This window comes from Pagrus major, chromosome 14, assembly GCF_040436345.1.
Source record: "Pagrus major chromosome 14, Pma_NU_1.0".
Classification (NCBI taxonomy): domain Eukaryota; kingdom Metazoa; phylum Chordata; class Actinopteri; order Spariformes; family Sparidae; genus Pagrus; species Pagrus major.
In genome coordinates this window covers 6,517,246-6,544,316 of record NC_133228.1, presented here as the reverse complement: position 1 = coordinate 6,544,316, position 27,071 = coordinate 6,517,246, and the positions used below count along the sequence as shown (strand labels likewise).

At 40.2% G+C, this 27,071-nt stretch overlaps 2 protein-coding genes across 5 annotated transcripts in view; one reads left to right on the top strand and one right to left on the bottom strand.

The window, feature by feature from the left end:
* Window positions 1–22,538, top strand: part of osbpl8 (oxysterol binding protein-like 8) — a 98,675-nt gene extending 76,137 nt beyond the window's left edge. For 3 of the 4 annotated variants that reach the window (XM_073480368.1, XM_073480369.1, XM_073480371.1), the window contains 20 exons: window positions 549–622; window positions 1,837–1,917; window positions 3,467–3,568; window positions 4,375–4,578; window positions 6,524–6,608; window positions 7,918–8,083; window positions 8,170–8,395; window positions 8,963–9,147; window positions 10,021–10,102; window positions 10,221–10,319; window positions 10,458–10,554; window positions 10,697–10,795; window positions 11,112–11,209; window positions 11,973–12,062; window positions 12,408–12,544; window positions 12,742–12,927; window positions 14,568–14,721; window positions 16,949–17,051; window positions 18,069–18,174; window positions 18,265–22,538. In XM_073480368.1, coding sequence (XP_073336469.1) covers window positions 549–622; window positions 1,837–1,917; window positions 3,467–3,568; window positions 4,375–4,578; window positions 6,524–6,608; window positions 7,918–8,083; window positions 8,170–8,395; window positions 8,963–9,147; window positions 10,021–10,102; window positions 10,221–10,319; window positions 10,458–10,554; window positions 10,697–10,795; window positions 11,112–11,209; window positions 11,973–12,062; window positions 12,408–12,544; window positions 12,742–12,927; window positions 14,568–14,721; window positions 16,949–17,051; window positions 18,069–18,174; window positions 18,265–18,394 — 2,504 coding nt within the window. In that variant the 3' untranslated portion in view covers window positions 18,395–22,538. The remainder of the gene's footprint in view (window positions 1–548; window positions 623–1,836; window positions 1,918–3,466; window positions 3,569–4,374; window positions 4,579–6,523; window positions 6,609–7,917; window positions 8,084–8,169; window positions 8,396–8,962; window positions 9,148–10,020; window positions 10,103–10,220; window positions 10,320–10,457; window positions 10,555–10,696; window positions 10,796–11,111; window positions 11,210–11,972; window positions 12,063–12,407; window positions 12,545–12,741; window positions 12,928–14,567; window positions 14,722–16,948; window positions 17,052–18,068; window positions 18,175–18,264) is intronic. The other variant, XM_073480370.1, reaches the window with a different exon arrangement.
* A 2,535-nt stretch (window positions 22,539–25,073) lies between these two features.
* On the bottom strand, window positions 25,074–26,678 carry LOC141008056 (E3 ubiquitin-protein ligase TRIM21-like). The gene has a single exon (XM_073480249.1). The coding sequence runs from the start codon at window positions 26,676–26,678 to the stop codon at window positions 25,074–25,076; it is 1,605 nt and encodes a 534-aa protein (XP_073336350.1).
* Window positions 26,679–27,071: the final 393 nt, after the last annotated feature.

The window sequence follows — 27,071 nt, the reverse complement described above, 5'->3', positions numbered from 1 at the left end:
TTGAGGGAAACCCTGTAGAACAGAGAGTTTAGTTTGAATTGCATAGTCATTGTGTACCTTAATGCAGTCTCAACATCAAATACTGTTGAACCAAGTAGGCGGGCAGGATTTTTCCTAATTCAGAGGTCCCATATTATGTTCATTTTCAGGTCCATACTTTTATGCCTGAACAGGCACCGTCCACCGTGTTTATGCCTCAGCTCTACTGGTGTTTTCTCCATCCATGGTTGTACTAGGGGCGTGGCTGAGGGCGGTGACTGTACAGTTGTGACATCACAACCTTACAGACAAACAGGCACAGATTTTGAATACAGTGTGCATTTCTCTCTGGATTGATTGTTTTGATACTTTTACAATATTTATAGGGCACCTAGACCTGCTTTATTAACAAAAATGGAAATCTTGCTTATAATAAAATGGGACCTTTAAAGCTGTAAATAATTATTTTCACAGTAACTTGGTGATCTACTGGAATGAGATACTGTAGGTCACCTGGAGAATGATGATGGAGAGAGCATTTCTTTATGCTGTTCTGTTTTTTGTTCCAGGTTTCGAGCGAGGGAAGGAGGACCTCTTGCCTCTGCCTTTAAAAGAGGACTCGCACTCCATATCTAAGAGCAAGGTAAGAAAAATCACTCCTCTGTTCAATAATGGGTGATTGGGCACATGTTGTAATGAGACCAGAGAGTATGGGAATTACTGCTTGTCTTCAATCCTTTTCTCAGTCTCGCCTCAGGCATGAGATATCCTACATGGAGATGAGTCACACATCATATACACTGTACACATCAAACATTCAAAACTCTGTCGTCCTTTCAAATGAGCTCAGTGTGGAGGAGGCCCGTCTAGTTTATCTGTCGCGGTCCACATCAAATATGTTTGTCAGTGTAGACGTGGGTGTCTGAGTCTCCCTCTGAGTCACAGCAGAGACGCTTTCATCAGACATGAATCCTGTTACATTTTTGTTTTGATTTTGTCAAGTATGACAACGTGACGGGATGATCAAAAGCTCTTAATCAGCAAGGCTTCCCAAAACCAAGACACGATTTCAATGAATGCTTATCTGTGGACTTCAGTTGATCTTTAGATTCTGCTATCAAAAACATCCAACATCTGAGAAAAGCTATGAAGAAGCAGGACTGAGCCTTGGTTTCCATCCATCTCCATAGAAATACGTGTAGTCCGAGCCAAAGGAAACTCTGTGCGGTTTTCTTTAGGATGTGAAAGAGAAGATTTTAGCTTTGGTGCTTGTTATCACATACCTTCAGGCTAACTCTGCCTGTGGCCATTTAAGGCCTTAAGTAGCAGTGCTTTAGGCTTCCCACACATCACTGTCTGTCTCTCTACTTTAAATCGCTCCAATTGGCTTGTAAAAGGAGCTGGCACACACCTGTACTGGCATTTATAGGCTTCATTCTGCTAACTGAGCTAAGTTAAGGCTACCAGGGAAGCTTGAGAGGGAAAAGAAAACAATCACTTGGAGAAGCTGTTTCCTGCTGACTCTTTGCAAAAATAAAATGCAATGTCCTCATTTCAGCAGACTGTTTATTGTACCATTTGCGATTTGTTATTAAGAGGGAACACTTTGTAGCCATTAAGTGGATGACTTATCCAGAGCAGCCAGACAGAGTGCAGCACTAAAACAAGCTGATGATTTTTATGTAGAAAGCTTTGGTTATAGTCATCACACATGTTTGAGTAGTGTGTTATCAGCTCAACACGATACATAGTTAGTATTTTTTATGAAGACATTAAGTTGAGAAATAACATGGATGTTCATGTCTTCAGTTTTCACTTTTTGCTGTTAAAGCCTTTATTTCCCTTGTGTGTTGACAGTCTGAAACAAAGCTGTACAATGGCTCCGACAAAGACGTGTCGGCATCTGGAGGAAAGCTCACCAAAAAGGAGTCCCTCAAGGTAAGAGAGTCTAAATCAGCTTAAGTCTTGCTTGACGAGTCTTAAAAGTACTTGTCGTGCACTGTCACACAGTGTTACTTGGTGAGTTGTTATAAAATACTGTATAGGTTGAACTTAAGTGTTCCTTCATATTGTGCACCACAATACAGGATAGGCAGCAGTGTTGTCTCGATACTAAAATGTCTAACTTTGATACAGTATCTTGAAAAATATTGATAATTAATACAGTTTTTCAATAACACTGGGAGGAATACACACAGTATTGACAGCATGTTGATGAAGGTTCTCAGTCATCCAGGTCATGGTGATACGATATAGCACTTAGAAGTACTGACAGCATAACATTTTTTAAGATTTTTAAGAAAGCTTTTTGTGAAAAGATAGATATACCAAGGCTGCTGTCTGATATTCTTCAGGGCTGATAGCTCTGTGAGGGATCATTTTAGCTTTGGGAATTACAAATGGCTGTAATAAGTGTGATGTCTGACAACACACTCATCAACAACAGTTTACTGGGACATTTTGATTGAAACTTCGGTGATGTTGAAATGGGAGCTGTCAACCTCTTGGAATTCTTTACAGCAGTAAGCGTGTCGGTCCTTCAGGTGCTTTGCTAAATGTGTTGTGTTAGCACCATGCATCAAATTAGGAAATTCCGGTTACAGCATCAGAGGCGGAGGCCAGTTCATTCCCATGAAAGCTGCTCAGTGGCCCATAGAGAATGCACACTAGACTTCCGCTGGCCGTGCAGCTAACTTTGGATTTACCCCTTAGCTAAATTAAATGAAGATAAAATGATTTAATAGTGCTGCTATTGTATACTTTCCAAACGTCATCAGATCAAATTGATCAAATTCTGATTTAACAGGGGTTATGACACTGAAAAAATATTCACTATTTTACAGCCACTTCTTTCACAATGTAAGCTTATGGGAAAAAGTCTTTTTGGGACAGTGTGCATCAGGTGAAGTTAGACAGTTTGACCATTATGTCAAATTTGTATTCTTTGCCTTTCACTTGTATTTCCATACAGCACTGCTCCTGTTTTCAGTGTCAACCAAAACTGCTCTCAAAGGCTCTGCACTTGTCATTTTTAATGAACTAACAACATTACAAAATGCAGAGAGTGAGACGAGTAACGAAGACACAGCACCCTGAGTGAGAGAGAGGAGGCAGGGCTATGTGGGCGCTGTAGCAGGGTCAACTGGGTGTCACAGAGAAGAGAGTGTGAAAAGGCGCAGCTGATACAGGTGTATTGCTACTGTGGAAAATGAGTATTGAAATGTTTCAGATATTTAAAATCAATACATATTGAAAATCTATATTTTCATAGGCAGGGTACATTATGTTCCAAAGGAGATATAAAATCCAGCAGATAACTCACTCTGCATTCAGAAGGTACCAGGCGACACTGAGAAGTGTGATTCCAGTCTCATTATTTCCTGCCAAATGTAATTCAGTGAGAAAGAGAGTGTGGAATATTAATATGCACAGTTGTGGAAAGTGATGTTCTGAACATTTTCTGTTCGTCTGTCTGTGCTCTCTGTAGGTGCAGAAGAAGAACTACAGGGAAGAAAAGAAGAGGGCAACCAAAGAGCTGCTCAGCACCATCACTGATCCCTCTGTCATTGTCATGGCCGACTGGCTGAAGGTGGGAACATCTTACACCCCAACATTTGGTTGTACAGTGTACTATAATTTTACCTAACTGTCCTTTCAAAGGGTGGAAGGTAACTTATGTGTATGCTAATGTTTCTAACAACCACCCACTAAACCCTACTGTTTGTTTCTTGATAGTATTTTTACTTTCATATCTTTCTTTCTAAGCATTCAGCTGGCTTTAGTTTACTTGTGCCTTTTGTATTCAAGACAAGTGAGTTCTACAATCCATGTAAGATCTTACATTAAAAGTTTTAGAAGTTAAAGGTACATTTAAATGGATTGGTGTGATTTTAAAAAAGAAAGATGACAGAGTAAGAGACAGTAATGTGTTTGGTCTTTTGTTTCAAATTGTTTTAACATTATCTTCCATCACTTTTATGGAGGACTTAATAGAAAATGTATCCCAAACACACAGTTTGCTATGCAGATAATTACTTAATGACATCATACATAAACACATCAGCTTGTGACATAATCTAGCAACTTTTAGAGACTTTCTTGCAGACTTCTGTAGCTACTGTACATTGAACATTGTTGGCAAAACTGTCACTCTTTGTGTAAGTTTTGAGATTTTAATAATAGTAATGATAATAGCTTAATTTATAAAGCACCTTTAAAAACAGAGCTTACAAAGTGCTTTAGCAAAAAAAACCAAAAGCTGGAAACTCAGAAAGACTATACTACATAATTAAAAGGCAAACAGAAACAAGCCCAGACTAAAAAGAAGTTGCATAATAGGTAACTTGGGTGAGGTAAAATCTTATAATATCTGACATTTATCTGTATATGATTCAGATCCGTGGCACTCTGAAGAGCTGGACCAAGCTGTGGTGTGTGCTGAAACCAGGCGTCCTGCTCATCTATAAAACCCACAAAAATGGCCAGTGGGTTGGAACGGTGCTGCTCAACGCCTGCGAGCTCATCGAGAGGCCCTCTAAGAAGGACGGCTTCTGCTTCAAGCTCTTCCACCCGCTGGAGCAATCGATCTGGGCCGTCAAGGTCAGTATATACCTTCAGATACAGGATACACAGCCATCAGTAACTCTCAGGAGTATTATGAATCATTCAGGGGTCACTTACCAGGTTATACAAATAGGAGATAGGGAAAGTAGAATATACATCAGTCCTCTAACATCAGTTTCCAAACTTTACATGAACAGTAAACAAACCAACAGAGTGAGCTAGATGCCTATGGTTATTGGACAAATTACTTCACATGGCTCTTCCTTGTGTGACGTATTATAAATAATTCAACATTTATTATAGCTGACAACATCAGATGAGGAGCTTGTGCCAAAAAATATTTAATACAATGTTTTAATAGTGCAAATTTAGAATGATATGCCATTTAGAGTCTGGCTCTAGTCCCAGGGCGTTTCAAAATCGATGAAAAGGAAAGTTAAAAATGATCATGGATCCTGATTGCAATTAAATAGACTGCGATATAATTTCTTGGCCAGATGTCCCACACCTACATTATATCTTGTTTTTGAATCTATAAAATGCCCAGAGTATTAAAACAACAATCTAAAGATTTATGGGGGGCTATGTACCAGTACCTATTTTTGGTCAGGCACAGTCACATCCTTGAGGTAATAGTCTCCCACATAACTCTGTGTAAAACAACAATAATTCTCTCTTTGGATTTTGTTACGTTTTAACAGAACCAGGCCAGCTGTTTCCCTCTGTTTTTCTAGTCTTTCTACTAAGCTAACAGGCTTCTGACTGTAGCTTCATATTTACCATGCAAAAATCTGTTAAACGATTCCTTTAAACTGGCAAGTTATTTGCTTTAAGGAATCATTATGAAGTTAATGTTGATCACAATGTAATGGCTATAGAATAATGACATCGTCTACGTTTAGATTGATTCCCTATAAACCTATAAAATATGCTATTTTGTCTGCCTACGTACATGAAATATCCCTGGTAAATGAAGGCTGACTGCTGATCCAGTCAGGCTGGCAGCCTGGAACCATTTCTGTCTTTCTCCACATCTCCATTATAGACTACATGAATGATTAAACTTATATTTTGTCCTCTGTTGTTGGTAGTTGATATTCTGAGGAAAACAGAAATGATCCAGTTGTCTGCTACAGTGCGCCAACATTTATACAACTTGGAAAGAAACGTTAGGGGAGGAAAGGTTGTCTGATTCCACTTAAAATCATTAAATAACATCTTTATATTGCAATGGAAAAGGTCTTTGACCCTATAGTCCCATTATTTCTCAAAACAGATTGATAATAAAGAAGGAGAATAGTGTCAGAGGTTTGTTATGCAGACAGATACATTTGAATGACGCGTGTTATTCTCTCCAGTGCTGAGCAGAACGAACAAAAACACATAATCAAGGGGAAAAGGATCACCCTTTGTCGCCTGCAGTTAAAGCAAATGGATAAACAGATGTGGACGTTAACTGTATAATTAAGAGCTCATCTTTGTTTGATTCAGGCCATTTTCATGTTTGGCAGAGTACATTTTGCATTTGTTCCTGTGTTTTCAGCTCTGTTCAGTCATCCACTCGAACTGTGATTTGGTATTCATCACTGACCTCCCATTTCAAGTGTTTTCCCTTACGTTTGCGTCATGAATCACAATTAGCGGTCTGTGTTTTAGATTACAGTGTTCCTGCTCTCGCTGTCATCCTCTTCACCATTGAAAACACTTCACTCAATCAGCTTCTGTCCCCTCTGAACCACTCTCATAGCTTGTTTGCATAACGGCATACTCAGGAGTCTAGATTTCCTCTATTTGCACACATAAATGATTAAAAACTGGGAACACTCTGCGGCTGAAATGAGGAAACCACAGAGGAGCTCACAAAAATGCCTCAAGTGGAAAAGATCAAACTGATTGATGGATCAATCAAGACAGTGACTCAAAAAAACACCTGATGTGTAAACATGCATTTTCCCCCTTTTTTATTTCTTGATGTCATCAGGGTCCTAAAGGAGAAGCAGTTGGCTCCATCACTCAGCCATTACCCAGCAGCCACCTCATCTTCCGTGCTGCCTCTGAATCTGACGGTAAGAGACAGGCTGTCAGTCACACTTCAGCTATTCTGGTCAGTAGCAACTTACACTGAAGTGATGATAAATTCAGCTTCATAAGCAACGCCAGTATTTGTTTAAAACTGCAATTCTACTATTCAAACCAATTCAATATTTTGATATAGGCATGTCTGAGCAACCTGACTTATTTTACAGCTGTTCTTTTAGCCGTCAGTATTGGTGGGAAAATATCAGATACTCATATGAGCATCAAAAAGCTACAATAATATGTCTCAGCTGAGTGTTTGAGGCCATTTGGATAAGCCAAAATGAAAACCTGAGCACCCTCTAGTTTATCTCCCCAAACCAATACACTGTTTATATACTGTTTAACGGCATTGGGCAGTACTGACCAAGTTAGTGTTGAATGGATATGATTCATGTGGGGACAATCAACTTCTTTCTGTAAATTTGATCACTTCTAAAACATCTTGCTGAAGGATTACAGTTGAAAATTAGCCAGATGGCCAACACCGGCACTAACGTATGTTTTTTTGTCAATATTTCAAATTCATCTTGGCTTGTTTAATTAGTTGTCTCCAAAATATGCTAATGGTCAACAACAAAAATTAAACCAGTAGTTTTACTTTTGGCTTCTAAAGGGGTGCAAAACAGAAAAGTCTGAGAACCACTGGTACTATCCATTCCACAGAATTCTCTACACAGTGACTTAAGTGAACATGTGAATAGTTTTAGGAACATCCCACTTGTTCCATGTCTCTGTCCATGGTGCTGAAACATCCAATCCAGTCTCTCCCTCTCAGAGTCTCTCTCCGTGGTGCTGGAATCATCAAACAGTGTCCAAAATCTCCTGCTGTTTTCTACACTAGTGCAAAATATTTACTTTCACAACGTTTTATTTCTGTGTACAAATTGTGTAAATTATGCACAGCATGTATATATCCCTTAAAAAATGGCATGAAAACACCTAGTCCAAGCAGGTTTTTCTCATTTAGCTAACGTGCTTAAATTTCCGAATAAGATTCAGCCCTCTCTGGTTTTCATTCAGTTACAACATAGTATGCTCTCTGTAATGCTATAGATATCAGAATGAGGAGGATTTTGAAATGTTGCTCCTCTGGATCTAATTCTGCAATGTGTGCAGGATATCAAAATTGTGTCCAAAGATCAAAATTGCTTTCACAAAACGCTTAAACAACCATAACTTCATCCTCAATATTAAAAATATGATAACAAACTAAAAGCAAAGCCTGAAAATACAGTAAATGCTGCAGCTGTCTTCAGCAAAGTTTAGCTTAGAAGCTTTTCCTGATCTCTTTCACAGGTCGCTGCTGGATGGACGCCTTAGAGCTGGCCCTGAAGTGCTCCAGCCTGCTGAAGAGGACCATGATTCGCGAGGGCAAAGAGGACATGAGCACTGTGGCCACAGGCGGAGAACACTCCATTAATTTCTACAGCCTCCTCCGAGCTCATAATATTCATGGTTTCCAGTGAGTAGGAAATAAAATCTGAACTACAAATGTATTATTTACACATAAAGTTTCAAGTTTTAAGACCAAGTCCGCTCTTCCTCCAGGTTCAATGACAGCGACCATTTGAAAGACCCTGACCTGTACTCAGACAAGTCAGACAGGGAGGGTGAACAGGACCACGAGGAGTCCGACCCAGAAGGCCTGGAGAAGAGTGAGGAGAGCGACAGCGACACGTCAGAGCGCCAAGACGACTCGTACATCGACCTGGACCCTAATGAACATCTGCGTGAAACCCCGTACCTGGAGCAGTCCCATGAGGAGCTCGGAGAGGTAAGAGACAGAGTTTGTTTCAAATCCACCGTTGTCATGCAGAGGTGTTAATAAACAATGTTGTAGTTGAAGTGTGATTGCAGCATTACACAGTATTCCCAAAGGATTTCTAGCAGCCATTTTCATCGTTAGCTTAAATTAAAACTTCAGCTAAAAGCTTTTTTTATTCACATAATGAGATGAAATTAGCATATTGCTCTGCTGGGGCTAGTAAGAAAGCTGCAACATGGACAGGCTTTGATCACAGCCTGTGTAGATTGGTGTGCGTGGGTGTGACTGTGGTATTAAAACAAGTGTGAAAGTACTTGTACGCGTTTCCATTCTAATGAAATCTGAGTTCAACAGCTCACTAATTAAACACCTACTATAAAAAAAAAACCTTTCTAGTTAGGAGCTAATTAAAACCTCATTTTGCAAAGCAGTTGCACAAACAATCACATAAAACTTTAAAGCTTCTGCAAGAACGTGAATGTTTCTGAGTGCATCCTAACATGTCTGCGGTATTAATGCAGGCTACGTGCAGGAAAAATAACTTCTCTTACCTTGTGTGTGTCTCCCCTTCTCCAGGCTGGCGAGGCTGCCCAGACAGAGACAGTATCAGAGGAGAATAAATCTCTGATCTGGACTCTGCTGAAGCAGGTGCGGCCTGGCATGGATCTGTCCAAGGTGGTGCTGCCCACCTTCATCCTGGAGCCAAGGTCCTTTCTGGACAAACTGTCAGACTACTACTACCACGCTGACTTCCTGTCAGAGTAAGTACTTACTATTTCTGTTTGCCCTAAGGCTTTTAAAAGAATAGTTTGACATTTCGGAAAGTACTCTTATACGCTATGTTGCCAAGAGATATATGAGGAGGTCAATACCATCATAACATTATATTTTAATGCTAAACATGAAGCTTGAGCCAACAGGTTATTTCTAGTAGCATAGACTGGAAACATGGTGAAACAGCTAACCTAGCTCTGTCCAAAGTTCGAACTTGACAGATTTTATTACTTAAATAAACTTGAACACCTTAAACCTGAGGTGTGTTACCTCTATTGGTACATTATTCCTTTAAAATTGCTGCTGCGGATGACTCTGCATACTACTGGGTTAAGGTGTCTAACATCTGTAATATCAGAACATTAAGCAAAGAAAAAATTGACATGGACCAACAAGTATTTAAAAAAGATATTGTGAACAATAATAATAAGGTAAGCATTTATGAGATGGTTGTTTATTATGTAGTAATTTTTCATCTTCAGTAAAGAAATATGAAAGTATTTTCCCTTGTGCCCCCAGATGTTTATTTAGCATTTACCATCAGAATACATATCTTTGTCTGTTGTCGTTGATTTGTCTGGGGATTCCTCACAATGTGCCTTTTATAGTTGAAGAGACTGATTATTCCATAAAATGTGACACTTCATTGAATGTCCGAAAAGCAAAACGTATTCAGTCAATCAGTCTTTGCTTTCTGTGAAGAAGTTCACTGGATACTCAAGTGCACAATGACAACTAGAGAAAAGCTGGGAGATATGATCATGGGAAAGTTTTGATGGCAGATTGTACGAAGTTGTACCATCCGAGTTCAACAGCATGTGTTGTAGGGAAGCATCAGTCTAAGTGTGTTATATTTTCAGGGCTGCAATCGAGGAGAATGCCTACAACCGGATGAAGAAGGTGGTGAAGTGGTACATCTCTGGATTTTACAAAAAGCCTAAGGTGAGGAGAATTAAACATAAAAGAGACTTGATGTTGATGAGCCTCATAGACTATACATACTTTCTACACACAATATATGGTGCTAAAATCACATGTCATGGTGGTTTTTAATTCACAGGGGTTAAAGAAGCCTTACAACCCCATTATTGGAGAGACATACCGCTGCATGTGGCTTCACCAGAAGACCAACAGCAAGACCTTCTACATCGCAGAACAGGTAACAACTGCTCCAGTATTACGAGTATTACCTACTATTAATCTGATTGGTCAGGAGCTCATTCCACCTGTATCAGATAACTCCCATAAAGCAACCATATGTAATAAGCTGACCACATCAGTGTATGTTTTCCTACAGGTATCCCATCATCCTCCAGTGTCAGCCTTCTATGTCAGCAACAGGAAGGACGGATTCTGCCTGAGTGGCAGCATCCTGGCCAAGTCCAAGTTCTATGGTATGCACCACAAAAATCCACTTAATGTCACCCACAAGAACCTTCAATTCTAATTAAATAGTATGCTATTACTTATTCAACTGTGGTTTTTAGGAAGTGTTCAAGAACATCTTTCCACTGACTGCTGTTGTTTTCATTCTAGGAAATTCCCTGTCAGCCATATTAGACGGGGAGGCTCGACTCACTTTTCTCAACCGAGGAGAGGACTATGTGATGAACATGCCCTACGCTCACTGTAAAGGTGAGTGCGGCCTGATCATTCTCATGCCATGATCTCACCTTTGACGTGCTTGTATGTAGCTGTAAACACTGTTCATGAACAGTTTGATCCACCATTGAAATGTTTTCAACATGTCAGACTCAGCTTGTAGAACACAGAGTAGACTGATGCAGAGGTCAAACATATACAGTGTAGAGGACTTACAGTAAAAAGGTTGACATCAGAAGAACATGTGCCTGACAAAAATCTGTCAATAAACTACCTAGAACAAGACCTAAAAGTAGTGTCCACTTTCTGAGCCAGTCATCTGTGCTAACTGATATTTCTCATGCTCTAGGCATCCTGTACGGCACGATGACCCTGGAGCTGGGTGGTCAGATCACCATCGCGTGTGAGAAAACGGGCTACAGTGCTCAGCTTGAGTTCAAACTGAAGGTATGGCTGAGTTTTTTTGTTTAAACTAATGGTACTAACATTAGAGGAGTAGGAAATGTCAGTCTACTGTTTAAAGAGTCGAACCTTTAGAGCAGTTGAGTAATAAACTTCTGAAAAAAAAGTCAGTTTCTCATGTGACTTTTCTGAATGTCTCACGCCACCACCAATTCCACCACTCCACTCCATCTCCCCCCTGAAAACCATCCCATCCTCCATACCATGATTGACACCATTAACTGCATCGTCCTATCATGAACTAGCGACAGGTACATGTCAGGGAAAGCAAACGGGAATCGATACATGTGCATTTAAAATTCAAACCATGACTGTTGGTGTTAGACTTATTGTTGCAGTGTTCTATTTTTGCCTCATGTAGATTAGTAAAAAAGGTGTTATTGATCGCAGTTCACCAACTCGAACTGTTGAGCTGAAGTACTTTAATTAACTTGAGTTTAATTAGAAGTTGATGGTGGTTGTTAGCTTACTTCCTTTTTTTGGTAGATTGGTCTTAAATGTAATTGCTTTATTTCTTTAACCTTAACCAAACTGTATTATACCGTCCTGTTTTAAAGCACTTCAGACAAATAAATACAGACAAAATCACACATAATAAACCACAGTATTTTTCTACGGTATATAAACTATATGTGTGCGTGCACCTCTGCTTCCTGTCCTCTTCCTTATACTTTTCCCTTACCCTTTCCTCTCCGTCTGCCTCCCTTCCCTCTCCCTGCTCCTCCTTTTTCTCCCTTTTTTCCTCCAGCCATTCCTGGGAAGCAGTGACAGCGTCAATCAGGTCTCTGGAAAGATCAAGCTGGGAAAGGAGGTGTTAGCTACACTAGAAGGCCACTGGGTAAGACACAATCTTCACACATTCCTCTGATGACTGCTTGTTGTATAATAAACCCTGATTTACACATACACATTTTTCTGGAGATTCAAAAAGAACAAAAAGAAACACTGTATTAGAGGTCTTATTGTGATGTTCAGGGAAATATTGCTAAGTTGAAACTGTTGCAGTTGATCTCTGTGGCTTGATGTGTTTCAAAGAAGCTGTGATATGATACCAAAATAATGTCAGCCTGGTACCCACAGGCATGAACTGAATAACCAAAGATTACACCTCCACTGTGCTTTAGTGTGTGTCTTATGCTGTCTGTAGGCAAGTAAGGAGAGCTTTTTTACTTTGCTCTTACAGGACAGTGAGATCTTCATCAATGACAAGAAGACGGGGACAGTGGACACGTTCTGGAACCCGACGCCGGATCTGAGGCAGAGTCGACTGACCCGCTGCACCGTCCCGCCAGAGGAGCAGGGAGACCTCGAATCAGAAAGGTGAACTTAACTGTTGTCAGAGTATCAGCAGATCCTGAAACAGTCTGAAAAGTACTGTAAATGTTCTTACACTTGCCACATTGTGAAATGTTTGGAACAACAACACATAGATTTTTAGGATTCTCTTTTAAAAGCTGCTTGTGCTGTATCTATTACTCCCATACAGTTTCTGACTCTGTCCCCTCTCAATCCCTCAGGCTGTGGCAACACGTGACCAGGGCCATCAACAACAAGGACCAGACCGAGGCCACCAACGAGAAGTTCATCCTGGAGGAAGCTCAGAGGAAGTCCGCCCGCGAACGCAAGGCCAAGTGTGAGGACTGGATCCCCGCCCTGTTCGAGCAGGACCCCGTCACTGGAGAGTGGCATTACAGATATGCCGAGTGAGTGACTCATATTATAGATTAAACTACAGGCACCTGTCACCTATGAGTTTCATTGCAAAGTAAACTATGATAGTGTAGAATTCAGTAATACCTCAGTACCACATACTGCTTATAAATACATTATCAGCATTATCATTATCAATGTAGCCCGACTGATACTGGATTTTTGAGGCTGATACCAATTTTAAAAAATCTCACAATGATATATCAGCCTATATTTGTTTTTTTTGTTTGTTTTTTATCCATAAACATTTTTGAACAAAAGCCTAAAAATGTAGTTACTAAAGAACTTTTATAAAGATAAAAATATGTACTGAGTGGACGATTTTACAGTGCAAAAATACATTCTTTTGCTGCTCTCTGGTGGACAAACAATGTAATGAAGACACTCTTACTAAATTACCACAAACATACAGTATATTTGGCATGAATGTACTGCAATTTTTTATTTATTATATGTGGACACGTGTTTCGATACAATTTGTGTGTTAAGCCAATGTCAGCCAATAATATGTTCTATCAATCTATCTATCTAATATCAGCCTACCTATTCATATTTGTTTAATCTTGGAAACAAATAAATATCAATGAAAATGACAAAAACCTAGAGCTCATATTAGACTAACACACTGGAGATCTTGATTGACTTTGCTGGATTTCCAAATTTTTAGAATAATGAAATGGATATTAGAAAAATATCACCAATCATATTTAGTTCACTATACATGTAATAAAAATCATGCATGTTGTTGCATTTTAAAGACATTGTGCGTCTTTTAGGGAACAAAACAACAAAAATCTAATGCTGATCATGTTAAAGGGGCACTATGCAGTTTTCGGAGAATAAATCCAACTCTGAATGTTAATATTTACAATATTAATGAGGTAATAATACAAACTCTTCCATAACTGAATAAACAAGCTGTTCTCAGAGGAAAATAAGGTCCCCAGAACACTGTTTGAGGCTAGAAAGGTGGCAGGGTCTGGCAAATATAAACAAAGTAAACAAGTATGAAATTTTGTTGTCCTTTTAAGGTCAGTTTGTTTATTCAGTTTATTAAGTTTTTGAAAAACACAGAATTTGCTTATTTAGTTTGTTTAGACATTTTAAAAAAAATGTCAATGATGATTTTTCTCTTCAGACTAAAATTTATTTCCCAAAACTACATGTTGCACCTTTAAAAGCATGTTAAACATGCAGGATTGGTAACCCAAGTGCTTCTTTTGAGTTGTCTTGCTCACACCTTAAGCAGGACAAAAACAGTGTTCACATTTTACAACTGGTACTATATATATAAGGCAGTTTAAATTAAAGCTTCCCCCATTTGCAACACCATGTTCCATATTGTGTTGTCCAGTGTCACAGGGTGCCATCTAGTGCTGATTTCCTGTAACTGCAGCAGTGATGTCTAATCTGCTATCAGACTGCTTTTGATGATGGAGATCAATGCTTTTATTATATTATATAATAGAGAGGATGGACCTCTCTGAGATAGAATGTAATGAACTACACTATCTTGCATTTAATTCTCTGTCCTATCTTCTATTTTTCCATGCACCCCCCTGTCTGTTTTACCATTTTTTCCTTCTCCATGTCTCCTCATCTCACCCTCTGTGTCCCTCCGCCCTCTCACCAGCACGAGGCCATGGGATCCGCTCAACGACCTGATCCAGTTTGAGAAAGATGGCTGTATCCAGACCAAGGTCCGACACCGCACCCCTATGGTACGTTCTGGCAGTCTTATTAGTCTGAGTAACCAGGGGCCACGGAGGGACAATTGCAAGTGCCAGGTAGGTTGTCCCGATCGAAAACCGACATTTAAAAAAACAGCTGCTCGCCGCCTCAGCCACCTTCCACGCAGCACCCGGTGCACCGTCTTCATTGTCGCTTCTTCTATTTGTGTCGTCGTCACTGTGCTGCCATCGCCGCTGTCGCCTCTGCTCCTTTTTTTTTTTTTTTTTCTTTTTTTTTTTATTCCTCTTTGTCTCTGTTTTTCTTTTCCCACCCTGGCACTAATGTTCTCTCTGTAAGGAAGGGAACGTTATGTTAAACTGCATGCTGAAGTAAGTGGATAACCAGCTGTTCTCCTTCCTTTTCCTGCCTTGTCAAGAGGAAAAGGATCATTCATCACGAACGTGTGTCACACCGGCCGTATTTTGAAATAATGCCTTCCTGCAGGCTCATGACTTATTATTTCTGGCATTGGGAAAAAAAAATATGAAGGTGAATTAACTTAAAAAGAGTCCTTTCTAAGCCATTCAAGTTGCAGCAAGAATAGTAACTTCTACACAATGTTTTTAGGCACTCTTCATGCTGCACTCAATTTAATATAAGTTACCACTTACTCACAACTTTATAGAATATGAATAGAAACAATCTTTATTTGTACAAGCCAATTATAACTCACCAGTTATTGATGTTACTATTTCGATTACTAATCGAATCAAACAGAATTGAATTTGTTCTTTGAACTGTGATTTAAATCTCAATCTTACAACCAATGTGGTAGCCGCACCTAAAGCTGTTTCTCAATTTCCAGTTAAAAATGTAATGAGGTGAAAATAATCCCTAGTGAGAGCTGAAGTGATCTGTACGTTACAGAGAGAATGACATCATCAGATATCAGTGGGTTTTTTCACTTTATTTAGTATAATCCCAGTCTAAAACAGAGAACAGCTCCATCCGTCATCAACAGACCAGCCACCACCATCAGCCCATGGTTACTTCAGGGCTGTCCACCACGCCCTCCTCACCTCCACCTGTCCTCATCTTCATTTTGTTTGTTCGCTCACCTCTACTGAGTTGTTCCTGGTTCGTGTGATGTTGAGAAGCTAAAGGCTGCTGTGGTGCAGTCACTCTAATTAGTTTGCAATTTTTGTTTGTGTATGTGTTCATTAAACCACCTGCCAAGTGCCTGAGCTTGTTTTTTGGTCAATGCATCAGCATCCGTCACCATGCAAAATCTGATATCGCTTTGTTGCTGTAGTTCCCAGAACATCATAATTAATGTTGCTCCGCGACCATCATAGTACCTGACCAATCACATTGTTGTAATGTTAAAGCTTAGCGACTCTGAAAAAAGACATGGGAGAAGTTTCAAACACGTGTTTAACATTGTGAAAGGGTGCATTTTAATTTTAAAATTTAAGATTTACGTACACAGTACAATAATATGTTCCAAATGGGAATCAAACCGTGGTCTCCTGGGTGATTCCTGCACTTAAACCTTTCAGCTGTTTCCAGGAGTCACTTTTTCATAGTGATGGTTTTTAAATTTTTATGCAAGATCAACATTATTTATGATGTTCTGGTTACAACACCAACACAGTGATATCAGATGGATACTCATCATCACTTTTGCCCCTTAGTTTAGCTTTTGGAAAACAACCAATGGAGTGATAGAAAAATGTTTAAAAAATCACAAAGACTCATAAAAGAGGTTTATATGCAGCTCCTTACCTGATAAATAGGTTGTTCACTTTAACCTTGCGATCTTTCGTCTGTGTCAGGCAAAAATGTTTTTGTGCCGTTACCTTAAATCAACCTTAAAAGCTGTTTTTCCTGACAAAGAGTCCAGGCCTGAAAAATTGCATCACATTAAATAAAGCATGAAGAATAAGAGCTGTAATCCAGTCAGCCTAATCCCTTTGAACTGAATTATTAAAATGTTTCAGCTCTTGGCAGCTTCGGTTAATTTTGGACGCTGGCTGTGTGTCATTGTTGAGTGTTTTAAACAGATGTGCCCGTCCGATGTACTAGCATGCATTGCACATCATATCGTTGACCCACCAACGCCGACTAGCATGTTTGTGTGGTAGTGTGTTACATCATAACACCATTTTGTTGTATTAATGTTTTTGTGAACAATAGAATAATTTTCTATTTTTTTATTCCTGAGTCTTTCCTGTGTGGTTGCTCAGATATGTTTGTACAGTATGTGCTCTTATTTGGTTGTAGCTGTTGTGTTTGACCAGTTTCTCTCTGTGTGTTTGTGTGGATCTGTACACATGTGTTTAGGTAACGGTGCCAAAGAGGAAACACAAGAGCGACAAACCCAAGAGCCCAGAGAGTGGCTGCTCATCACCCGAGCCTGACCGCCAAGACTCGTCCGGCAGCGAACGTGAGTCATTTACATTCACACACAAATACACACAGAGGTTAACAAGAGCTAAACTGGCTTCAGGTATCATCATGGAAATGCTGTTGAAACACTGGTTATATGAAACCAACAATAAAACGTTAACTTTTCAAACAAAAGGTCTGGTCTGAAGTTCCCGCCTGTAGGGTTAGTATAAAGTTAGTTAACAGCACTCTCTGGTGGTTTAGTGTGGAGGTGATGGTGAAGGAACATCCTTTTATTTCATATTTCATTTTATTATTTAGTTCAACATTAGAATCTAATATGCTAAACTAAAGAGAATTGCATGTCAGCTTTAACCAGGGTATCTGCAGGTCTTGATAAGTATTAAAAAGCATTGAATTCAGTTCCCCTCAAAATATTTTGTATTCTTTATTGTATTCTTGCCAGTTTTAGACCGTAACATCAATTAAACAATTTTTTTGGTGTGTATTCATGGGCTGTTAGACATTTTACATCTTAAAACTACAAGTTAGACCGATGTGACAGTGGCCTGTGAGCACAGCAAGCTGTTAAATGATTTTTTTGAGTATTACCATCAGAAAACCACGGTACAAAACTAGTAAACTTGATTGTTTTGGAAATCTAATTTAAGTGTGCAACTGCAGTGCACTGAGAATAAATATACTAATTCTGTAATACTTAAAGTGGTATTTAAGTGTACTTCAAATATTGCACTTTTTTATAAGTGTATTGTAAATTGTACACAAGTGCACTTTTAAAAACTGTACTTAATTGCAAATACCTATAGTAGTCACTCGTGTATTTAAAGAGAGTATAATCATTTCTAATCCACTGTTAGTATGGTTTCTTATAGTTAACTTTAGTGTACTTCAGTGTACTTAAAATAACTACTAAACTGCAAATACTTACAGTGGAAAGTTAGTTGACTTTTGAAATGTATAAATGAAATAACTGCATTCTATACGGTCTTCAGAAGGTCTTCAAAAGTCTTTTTAATTTGATTTAATTAACCACGTCTAACACACATTGTTGCAGGACACAAAAGCAAGCATAACAGCCGGCTGAGGAAAAAAGGAGCCGACCTCAGTGAACTTCAAAGTGCCATTGAATCTATAAAGCAGACGCAGGAGGACATTAACAGGTGAGAAGTCTGTTCGTCTCACTCTACTATGAGCCTGATAACTGATGCCTACCTTCTGAGCATTTACCCATAATTCCTGTGTTTCTATAGGAGCATCAGTGTGCTGCGGAGTCGTGCGGCAGGCCGGGCGGAGGGTGGCTCTTTCCTCCAGCAGCGCGACTACGTCATCATCGTGTTCCTCATCCTCCTTCAGGTCGTGATCAACTTCGTCTTCAAGTAGCAGCCATAGTCCACGGAGAGAGCGATGCCGTCACACACACGAACGCACTCCCACTCTCTACGAACATTAGGCATCACGGTGGGGGACTTAGAGACGAGAACTCTGACCTCTCACAATAAGTGACTACAACAGTCTCCTCCCACTCTCTTCTTCTCTGTCTTTATCGAGTCCAACCACACACGTCCAGAAAAGTGGAGACTTTCACACAAAAAAGATACTTTTTTAGAACTTTATTTTTATCCTGTCCATTCCAAAACTCTGGGGAGATCCACAGATTTCAAAGCGGAGAGAAGCGGCGATAAGGAGAGATTGCTGAAGGTGAGGTGTGGTGTGATGAAGTCTCGACTGCCACTCTGGAGCTTACTGATTTGCCTTGATGTATGAGGCAAAGACAGCAGCCATTTTTTAGCTGTTGTTTGTTTTTTTTCTTTCCGATGGAGTGAAACTACTCTGTTGATTCACATTTCACCTCAAACAACAGGGAACTTTTTAACATGGAGATGAGTACCATGACTCAGATGGTGACACAGATTTAAAAAAAACAAAAAACTTTAATTTGAATGTTTTTTATCATTTTGTTTCTTTGCTTGGTGTGTCCTTCATGAATAGAGGTCTGCTTGGAACAAAAAGCGGTGATAAGGGAGAGAAAAACAAAGTGGTCCAATTTATGTGACTTTTATTTTTTTATTGTCAGATACTTTCATATCGGCTGGGGTTTCCACACGTGGAAATGGACAGAGAAGACAAATAACACAAGTGACATGTCAAAAGGAACAGAAGCTATAATTTCTGCTGTATGATAAGATACAAGTTCACCTTTTGCATACAGAGTCAATGTTTCAAGAAAAAAGTCAAACATTTGACACTGTCATTGTATACTGTAGGTAGCATGTACAGACAGAGGCGTTGTTAGGACATTAGCCCTATGTACAGTATTTTGTCTTAAGGCACAAATGCACTGGAAACGTCAGTTGTTTGTGTTCTTGACATGGTCATCATTTTTATCAGTTGAACTTGCACTAAAGTGGAAAACAAAATACTTTTACATTTCTGCTCTGAGGTGGTTCGGAGTCAAAAAAGATGATTTTTAATGAGCCTCAGTGACCACTGCCCTACTGTAGTTTCAGGTAAAGGGAGCTGTTATGTTTGTAGTCAAAGTGATGTCAACTAAAAACTGCCTTCTTTGACCTGATGGCCAGTGAAAGAAGTAGAATAGGAAATACACGTATTTTCTTTCTTGCTGAGAGTTAGATGGGAAGATTAATACCACTCACATATATGTTCATTTAATACTGCCAGCACCAGGTTAGTTTAGCTTAGCATAAAGTCTGGAAGCAGAGGAAAGCAGCTAGTCTGGCTGAAGGGAGAGCTGCATGAAGGGCTATTTCTTGTCATCATCAAAGCCTTCAAGAAGAGATCATGCCCAGCTAAGAATTAGTCTGGAACATACCGCCTGTAAAACAACAGCATGTCATTTTAACGCTTTTTTTAAGAATTGAGTAGATAACATAAAATGTGTTAATTACTGAGTTTTAGAAGTGTCGGTTGGTGGATTTTGGACAGTCTTTGTGCAAAGCTAAGCTAACAGGCTGCTTTACAGTGAAATTACTGTACAGAGTGGTGTCAATCTTCTTATCTGACTTACTGCAAGAAATGTAATAAGTGCATTTCCCAAGATAAACTGTTCCTTTTAAAATGTTTTATTTGAACTGCATAGTTAAAGGAACTGTTCCCAAAAATGAAAATTCAGCCATTATCTTCTCAGCCTCAAGCCAGTGGAAAGTAAGGTGACGTTTCATAGTCCACAAAACATTTCTGGAGCTTCGCAACAAAAAAGCGTTGCAGCATTCTCCTAAACAACTGGAGTAGATGGTGACTTGTTTTAAAACCTAAAAAAACTAACTGAAAAAATAAATGAATACTGCTCCATACAGCTCTTCTGGGGCTAATCCAAGTCTCCGGAAATGCCCCAAAACCTTACCCAACTTTCCATCAGTTTAATTGAATTTTCATTTTTGGTGAACTTATCCTTTACTCATTATAAAAACAGATCAAGCCATGAAAGGAAAGACCTTTAACACTCCCCTCAGCAGCTCACTTCAAGTCAAATTCAGAGCATCAATCATTGCTTCCAGTGTTTTTGCGCCTCAAATGTTCTCCAGGATAGCTAGAATAGACACTTTAGTAAGCTACTAGTGAGAGGAGGAGATAGACTTTTTCTAATTACTACTATCACCATAGTAAACCATTCCAAATGTACGCAAGTACCAGCCAAACTCTGTGTAGAGTAGGAGTCGGCAACCCGTTCACTGTGTACATATCCAACGGGGTGACTTGTTCCTCGCGAGTAGCGCGTGGCGTTTCAACACCAAGGTTCGCAATACAGACACTCCCGCGCTCTGTGCACAAGCCAGTCTTTTTCAACCTTGTGTGTCTTTCTGTCCACTGCTCTGTAGATACACATGGACATGGCAAAACATAACAAACTGATTAGCGGGGTACATGATTAGATTCCCAGTGAAGATGTATCCAAATGGTCTCAAGAAGTTGCTGTTATTCAGCAGGAGTTTGATAATTAAAGAACTTTTTGGAGATTTTGACAGTAGTTCGTATACATTAAGGTTACAATCAGTTGCCTTCCCCATTGGAAACATGCTGGATAACTTTCAAAAATAAACAGCGGATATAACATGTGCAGGCTTATGAGGACCATGACTTATGAGGACCTATGAGTTAAGGGCTGGTTTTGCACTCTTACACAGACAAACAAACGAAAAAACGATCGAGTTTGTAAACAGAAAAGTTCATTCGGGCCCTGTATTTGTTTTCAGTACCAGCCAAGGATGAAGGCAGCATATTAGAACCTGTACCTGACCTTTTTACCGCACAGTCTGTCAGCATTTTCTCCTAAGATGCCGGTAACTAACTACTAATTGAGGCAATTCAAAAAGATCCAAACCACTTATGGACCGTATTTGAATATTGATTTTGTATATCTCTTTGCCTGTTATGGTGTTAGCCTTGTTGACGTTTACATATCCAATTGCCTCCGCCGTCAGCTGACTGTTGAGCGATGAAAACTTTGTAACGCTAACACAGGTGTAAAGACAAACTGGTAGCATCGTCGGGAGCCAGCTGTACCCCCCCCTCCCCGTAAGTTACCCGGCTGGCCCGTGTGTATCTGTACGTGTATTTTTTGTGTATCCTCATTGCCTCGATTGCTCATCTTAAATAGAGAATCCAGATGTTAGAATGTGGAGAAATACGTTTCTATCAGTGCCTTCTAGAGTTGGACTGGGATGGGGGTGGATAAGGGGGTTTAGCGGAGGTGATAGGAGGTCGGCATGGACGTGTGGGGCGAGGTGTGGAGCATACAAACGTAGCCAGAGTCCAAGAAGCGAGGTTCATGATGAAGGGAAAGATCTGGAATAAAAGCATCAATGGAGAGACTTGGATCCGGACTTGGACTGGGACCCTGGCGGCGTCTGTAGTCGCTGTAGTGTTTTAGAGCGGACGTGCCATACGAAGCCTTAGAAACGAGTCTGACGCCTGCTGCCACCCCACCCTGCTCCTGCCTCCCCCTCCTGAAGCGTCGCCATAGTAACTCGCCCGTAGGTTTTTCCGGATGCTGATTCCTGCCACAGGAGGGAGGGAGAGAGGGAGGGAGGGAGACCACTCCTCGTCCTTGTCCCTCTCTCGCTCTCTCACTGACCAAATCCAGAGGGAAACAAACATCTCTGCTGTCTGTTGCTGTTGTTGCTGTTTGTGTAAAATAACGCGTTTTATTTATTCCTCTTTTGTATGTTGGTTTATGCTTTTAATTTTTTTCTGCTTGTAGCATTAGGTCAGTGTTCTCTTGTCTTGTTTTTTTTTTTCAATGCTGATTTTAAAATCACACTCAGTTGGTTTTATTACACTCCTCGTCACTTGATGTCACACACAAGCGACTGTCCTCAACTTGTGCACACCGTCAATGTCAACTGCCCCTAACCCTGAATATTCCCCCCCCACACACACACACCTACCCTTTTGCCTATCTGAGTACCTGAATATATTTACTGTATCTCCAATGGCAACTATAACTTCCTGGAAGTTTATGGTCACGTGTAACATAACACAGAATAATAAAAAAAACAAATGACAACCTGGTGTCGTCTGTTTGGGTTATGGTGTAAATCATGCATAAATGGCATTTATTATTCATTCTGTATCTGTTGATGTTGTATGAGGGGATGGTGAGATGGTGAGATTACACTAGATTAAGTTTGTTACAGTTTTATGTGAGGCCCTGTAACTGCAAAGTCGTGCACCGTGCCATGGATCAAATCTAGACCAAAAAATGAACAAGGTATCATTATGCAAAAGTGTAGGTGATGTCACAGTAAGTGTATATGAAAATATGTCACTCAGAATCTGTTCTCACCTTGCCTAACCTATCTCTATCATGAGCTGGATTGGAGGAAAGAATCTGAATAACATCAGAAAAACCATACGGAGGAAAATAAATGAGTAGCAATAAGATAAAATGAGGGTAAATTGAAACATGGAATATAATCATAATTTGTGAGAGAGAATTGCCATCTTATCATTGAACAATTTAATTGTTTTTCCTTTTCAAAAGAAACAAGCTTTTTTAAGCTTTCATTTGAATTTCATGTCCATTTTTGGCCAGAACCGACTTCATTTAACTCCGATCTGATAGGATCATGTGCGTGCCATATAACACCATATAACATTTAAAAATGAAGCAAGTCTTACATTTGTTTCCGCTCTTTTGGTTCCATCCTGTGGATGCAGTTGCGGATGGTGTACAAAACCAAACACCTGAAAAGCCTTGAACCAGTTGCCATTTTGATTCTTTAAACTAAAATATACATTTTCAAACTTTTTTTATTCATTCGTTTTTTGCAGAGGTCGACTTTTTTTCCGTACCAAAGGATGTAAATATTAAGTTGTCTCATACACAGTGTATGCTGTGAAAGAAAAAGACTAGTGTTCGGTGAATAATACTAACTGAAATAACTAAAATATACTTTGAAAAAATAAATAAAAATATTCAAATTGAATTAAAAGTATGAAAATGCGTGTTGTTGGCTCCATTAATTATGTTTCAGCCTTAAATGAAAACCTATCATCCAAACGGCTACAGGGATAAAACCACTAAAAGAGTGATCATTTGTGAGACTTTTCATTGTTTGAAAACTGTTTACTGTAAAACACCTCAGCCACCATTAGAGGGAGATAAAGAGTCTTCTTCCAGCTTAGCACCATGTTGGTTAGAGCTGATCAGACCTGTCATTGTGATTTCCTGAACCACAAACATCCAGCTGTGAGACAATGAGTCAGGTCTGCCATTTTTCCGAACAATCTGACAGTTTCCAGGTAGCCTGGAGGTTACAGAGAGTTGAGGCTGGACTGTTGCAGCTTCATTACCATGGATCGGCCCTTGAGCAATGCACCTAACCCCCAGCTGTTCCAGTAACAAGAGGTAAAAGACTGTGACTGTGCTGCAGCTAAATAAGGTAAGAAAGGGATGCAGGGCTTGTCCAGTACCACTTTATTCATTATGGGCCAGTACAAAGGACGAGAAAGAAGATCATTTCTGAAGACAGGACACTTGGCCTGTTACATATTCATGGTGTCAAAAGCAAAAACATGAAACGGCACATTAAAAACAACAACTTCTGAAATCCTTACATCCTATATTTAGTAAAAAGCCAGGAATAACATCCACTGTTCTTGAAACTCACCAATCTGCGTCTAGAAAGTCTTTGAAAGTAATGTCCAAATGAGCTGGAGCAGCCCAAGTCTATCCAGACAGCTGTCTGAATCCATTGGCCAGACATCCCCAGTGTCATTTCCTCGGCCAAGGACGTTGACGAAGGTTGATAGAGCAGAACAGTCCTTCCTGTCCATCTCAGATAACAACAAAACATCTGATATCAATCCCCACTCTGTCCCTTCCCCACTTTGCTCGGCTGCTTTGCATCAACACCCTGGCTCTGCTGTGAAGGGTGGGAGAAAGAGAAAGGAGAGAGGAAGCAAGAAAAGCCTGGTAGGAGAAATGGAGAAAGGAAAGAAATGGTCAGCACATGAGGGAGAAGAATCAGAGGAAGCAAACAGAGGGAATTAAGCTAGAAAGGAGCGGGCGGAGGAGGGCAGGACGAAGGGATGGAGAGGAGAGAAGGTTGCATGAAAGCTGGTGGTGGGTGAGAAAAGTAGGGAGTGATTTAGAGAGACGAAGTGAAGGCAGGTGTGTTTTCTTTCCAATTCCAGACAATTAATCTGAACATTTATATAACTCTCAGATGAAAATACCTGATTTTAGGTAGTAAAAAATTCCTATATCGATACAGTTGCCGATATACACACATATTTTTAAATGATCCCTCAAATGTGGTTTTCAAACACTTGGGCATCTGCTCCGAACATGGGGCATAAACTCCAACAGGTGAGCCACCAGGGCACCCTTACAATAAATGTTATTGTCTAAAATGACACCAGTGCAGTAAAACAGCGAAATTACTGCAAATTTAGTCATTCAAATTGATCCCAAGCATCTTTTTCTGCATTATTTGGGACAGTAAAAATTTGAATGGAGATTCAGTTCTGTCCAATGCATAATAACTCTGCCAGGCCATCTGTCTGTGGAAAAACCCCCATAAGGTGTTTGACAGCCTCAAGAGATGACCAAAGAGCAGGAGTTTTTCCCACCATCACTGGAACATGGACTGAAGTACGGATAGAGTTTCTCAGTAAAGTTACAGCCAGTGAAGGAGTAGATCAGCTCTGCAGCATCTACATCGTAAAAGAAGACCAGACCCTCCTCATAATCCACAAACACACCCACCCGCTCAGGTTTTGACCTCAGAAAGAGACGGATAGAAGGACCAGCAAGAGCTCTGTATTCATTTACATTTCTTAACCATATAGCCCAGTAGTCATTCTCAGGGCACAGCGTGTTTTCTCCCTTCCTGTTGACTGACTCTCCCGCCACCCCTAAATCCCATTTAGTTTTCCTTTTAACTTCAACCTCGTAGTAAAATCTCCCAGAAGAGAAACTCTGCCTCCCTAAGACTGCACAAGAGGAAAATCTCTTGGGGTTGTCTGGAAGATTCTTCTTGACATCACCACACTCTACTCTTTTCCCATCATCAGACAGGATGAGATAGGGGTTTGCAGTATCAGGATCCAGAGTCACATCCACCGCGTACTGCTGGACCCTCTTCAGCTCAGCATCAGCACACAGCTTCTTCAGCTCTTTGCTGAGTGTCTCCTCCAGCTGAGCCACAGCTGTCCACACGGTCCGCTCACATGATGAGTAGACCCTGATTTTCTTCCAGTCCTTAGGGGTTGGAGCAGGGTTATGGGATGGGAAGCTTTGGAGGAACTGGAGGTGGTCTTCATTGTGTGAGAGCTGCTCCAGCTCAGCGCTTCTTTTTGTCAGCTCTGAGATTTCCTTATCCAGCTCTTTGATGAAGCCTTCAGCCTGTTCTTCTGTTGCTTTCTGCTTCTCTTGAATCATGTCAATGCGCTCAGCCAGACTCCTCTGAACAGACTGGATCAGAGCAGTGAAGACCTGAACACTGTCAGCTGTCTCTCTGTCGGCATCTTCCTTGCTGAGCTTCCGTGTCTGTTCGATCTGCTCAATCTTCAGTCGTCTCTCCTGGATCATCTGCTGAACTTCAGCCTCTGTCTTTCCCAGCTCAGCTTTCTTTCCTTCATATTCTTCTTCTAGAGGAACAATGTGATGAAGCTTGTGATCTGTTACAGCACACACCTGACACACAAACATCTGGTCAGTTTTACAGAACAGCTCCAGAGGTCTCTCATGTTTCTTACACACCCTGCCTTCCAGGTTCTCCACAGGATCGATCAGTTTATGTCTTTTCAGGCCTGTGATTCTGTGATGAGGCTCCAGGTGAGTCTCACAGTAGGAGGTCAAACACACCAGGCAGGACTTCAGGGCCTTCAGTTTGTTTTCAGTGCAGACGTCACACAGAACAGGTCCTGGTTTGGCTCCTGGCTTTTCTGAGCTACTGGAGATTTCCTTTATACCTGCAGCCATCTCAGATATGACAGTGTTGACATACAGCTCAGGTCTTCCACGAAAAAGCTTTTTACACATGGGACAATTACACTGGACATTAATGTTCCAGTGTTCTGTGATGCAGTTCTTGCAGAAGTTGTGTCCACATGGTACAGTGACTGGATCAGTGAACACATCCAGACAGATGGAGCACAGAAACTGATCTTCAGAGAGGAGACTGCTGGCTGCTGCCATGTTTACACTCTAAGAATGAAAATGAAAGTGTAAAATGACTCAAGAGACACATTGACATTTTGGAGCATCTGTTAAAAATATATCAACATTTTTCTAGTGAAACATTAGCAACACTGATTTTGAGTTATTTAGCCATTCAAACCTTTGACATGCCAATTAAAGAACTGTTAGTGCACAATGGAGCTTCCTGTCTAGATACAAATACATTACATATTGATAAAGTTGTTTATACAGTTGATTATTATCTTTACTTACCAGTTTGTTGTATCGATGAGGTCTTTGTTGAACCAAGTCTAATATTTCATCAGAGAGTAACGAAGACTCGTTTAGAATGTGGCTCGACTGACTCCCAGTGTTATTTTTCTTGTTTCCCTTCAAGTCATGTGACACTGA

Bases quoted from the DNA above. Each gene is read 5' to 3' on its own strand.
- LOC141008056 (XM_073480249.1), bottom strand. From the start codon at position 26,678: ATGGCAGCAGCCAGCAGTCTCCTCTCTGAAGATCAGTTTCTGTGCTCC.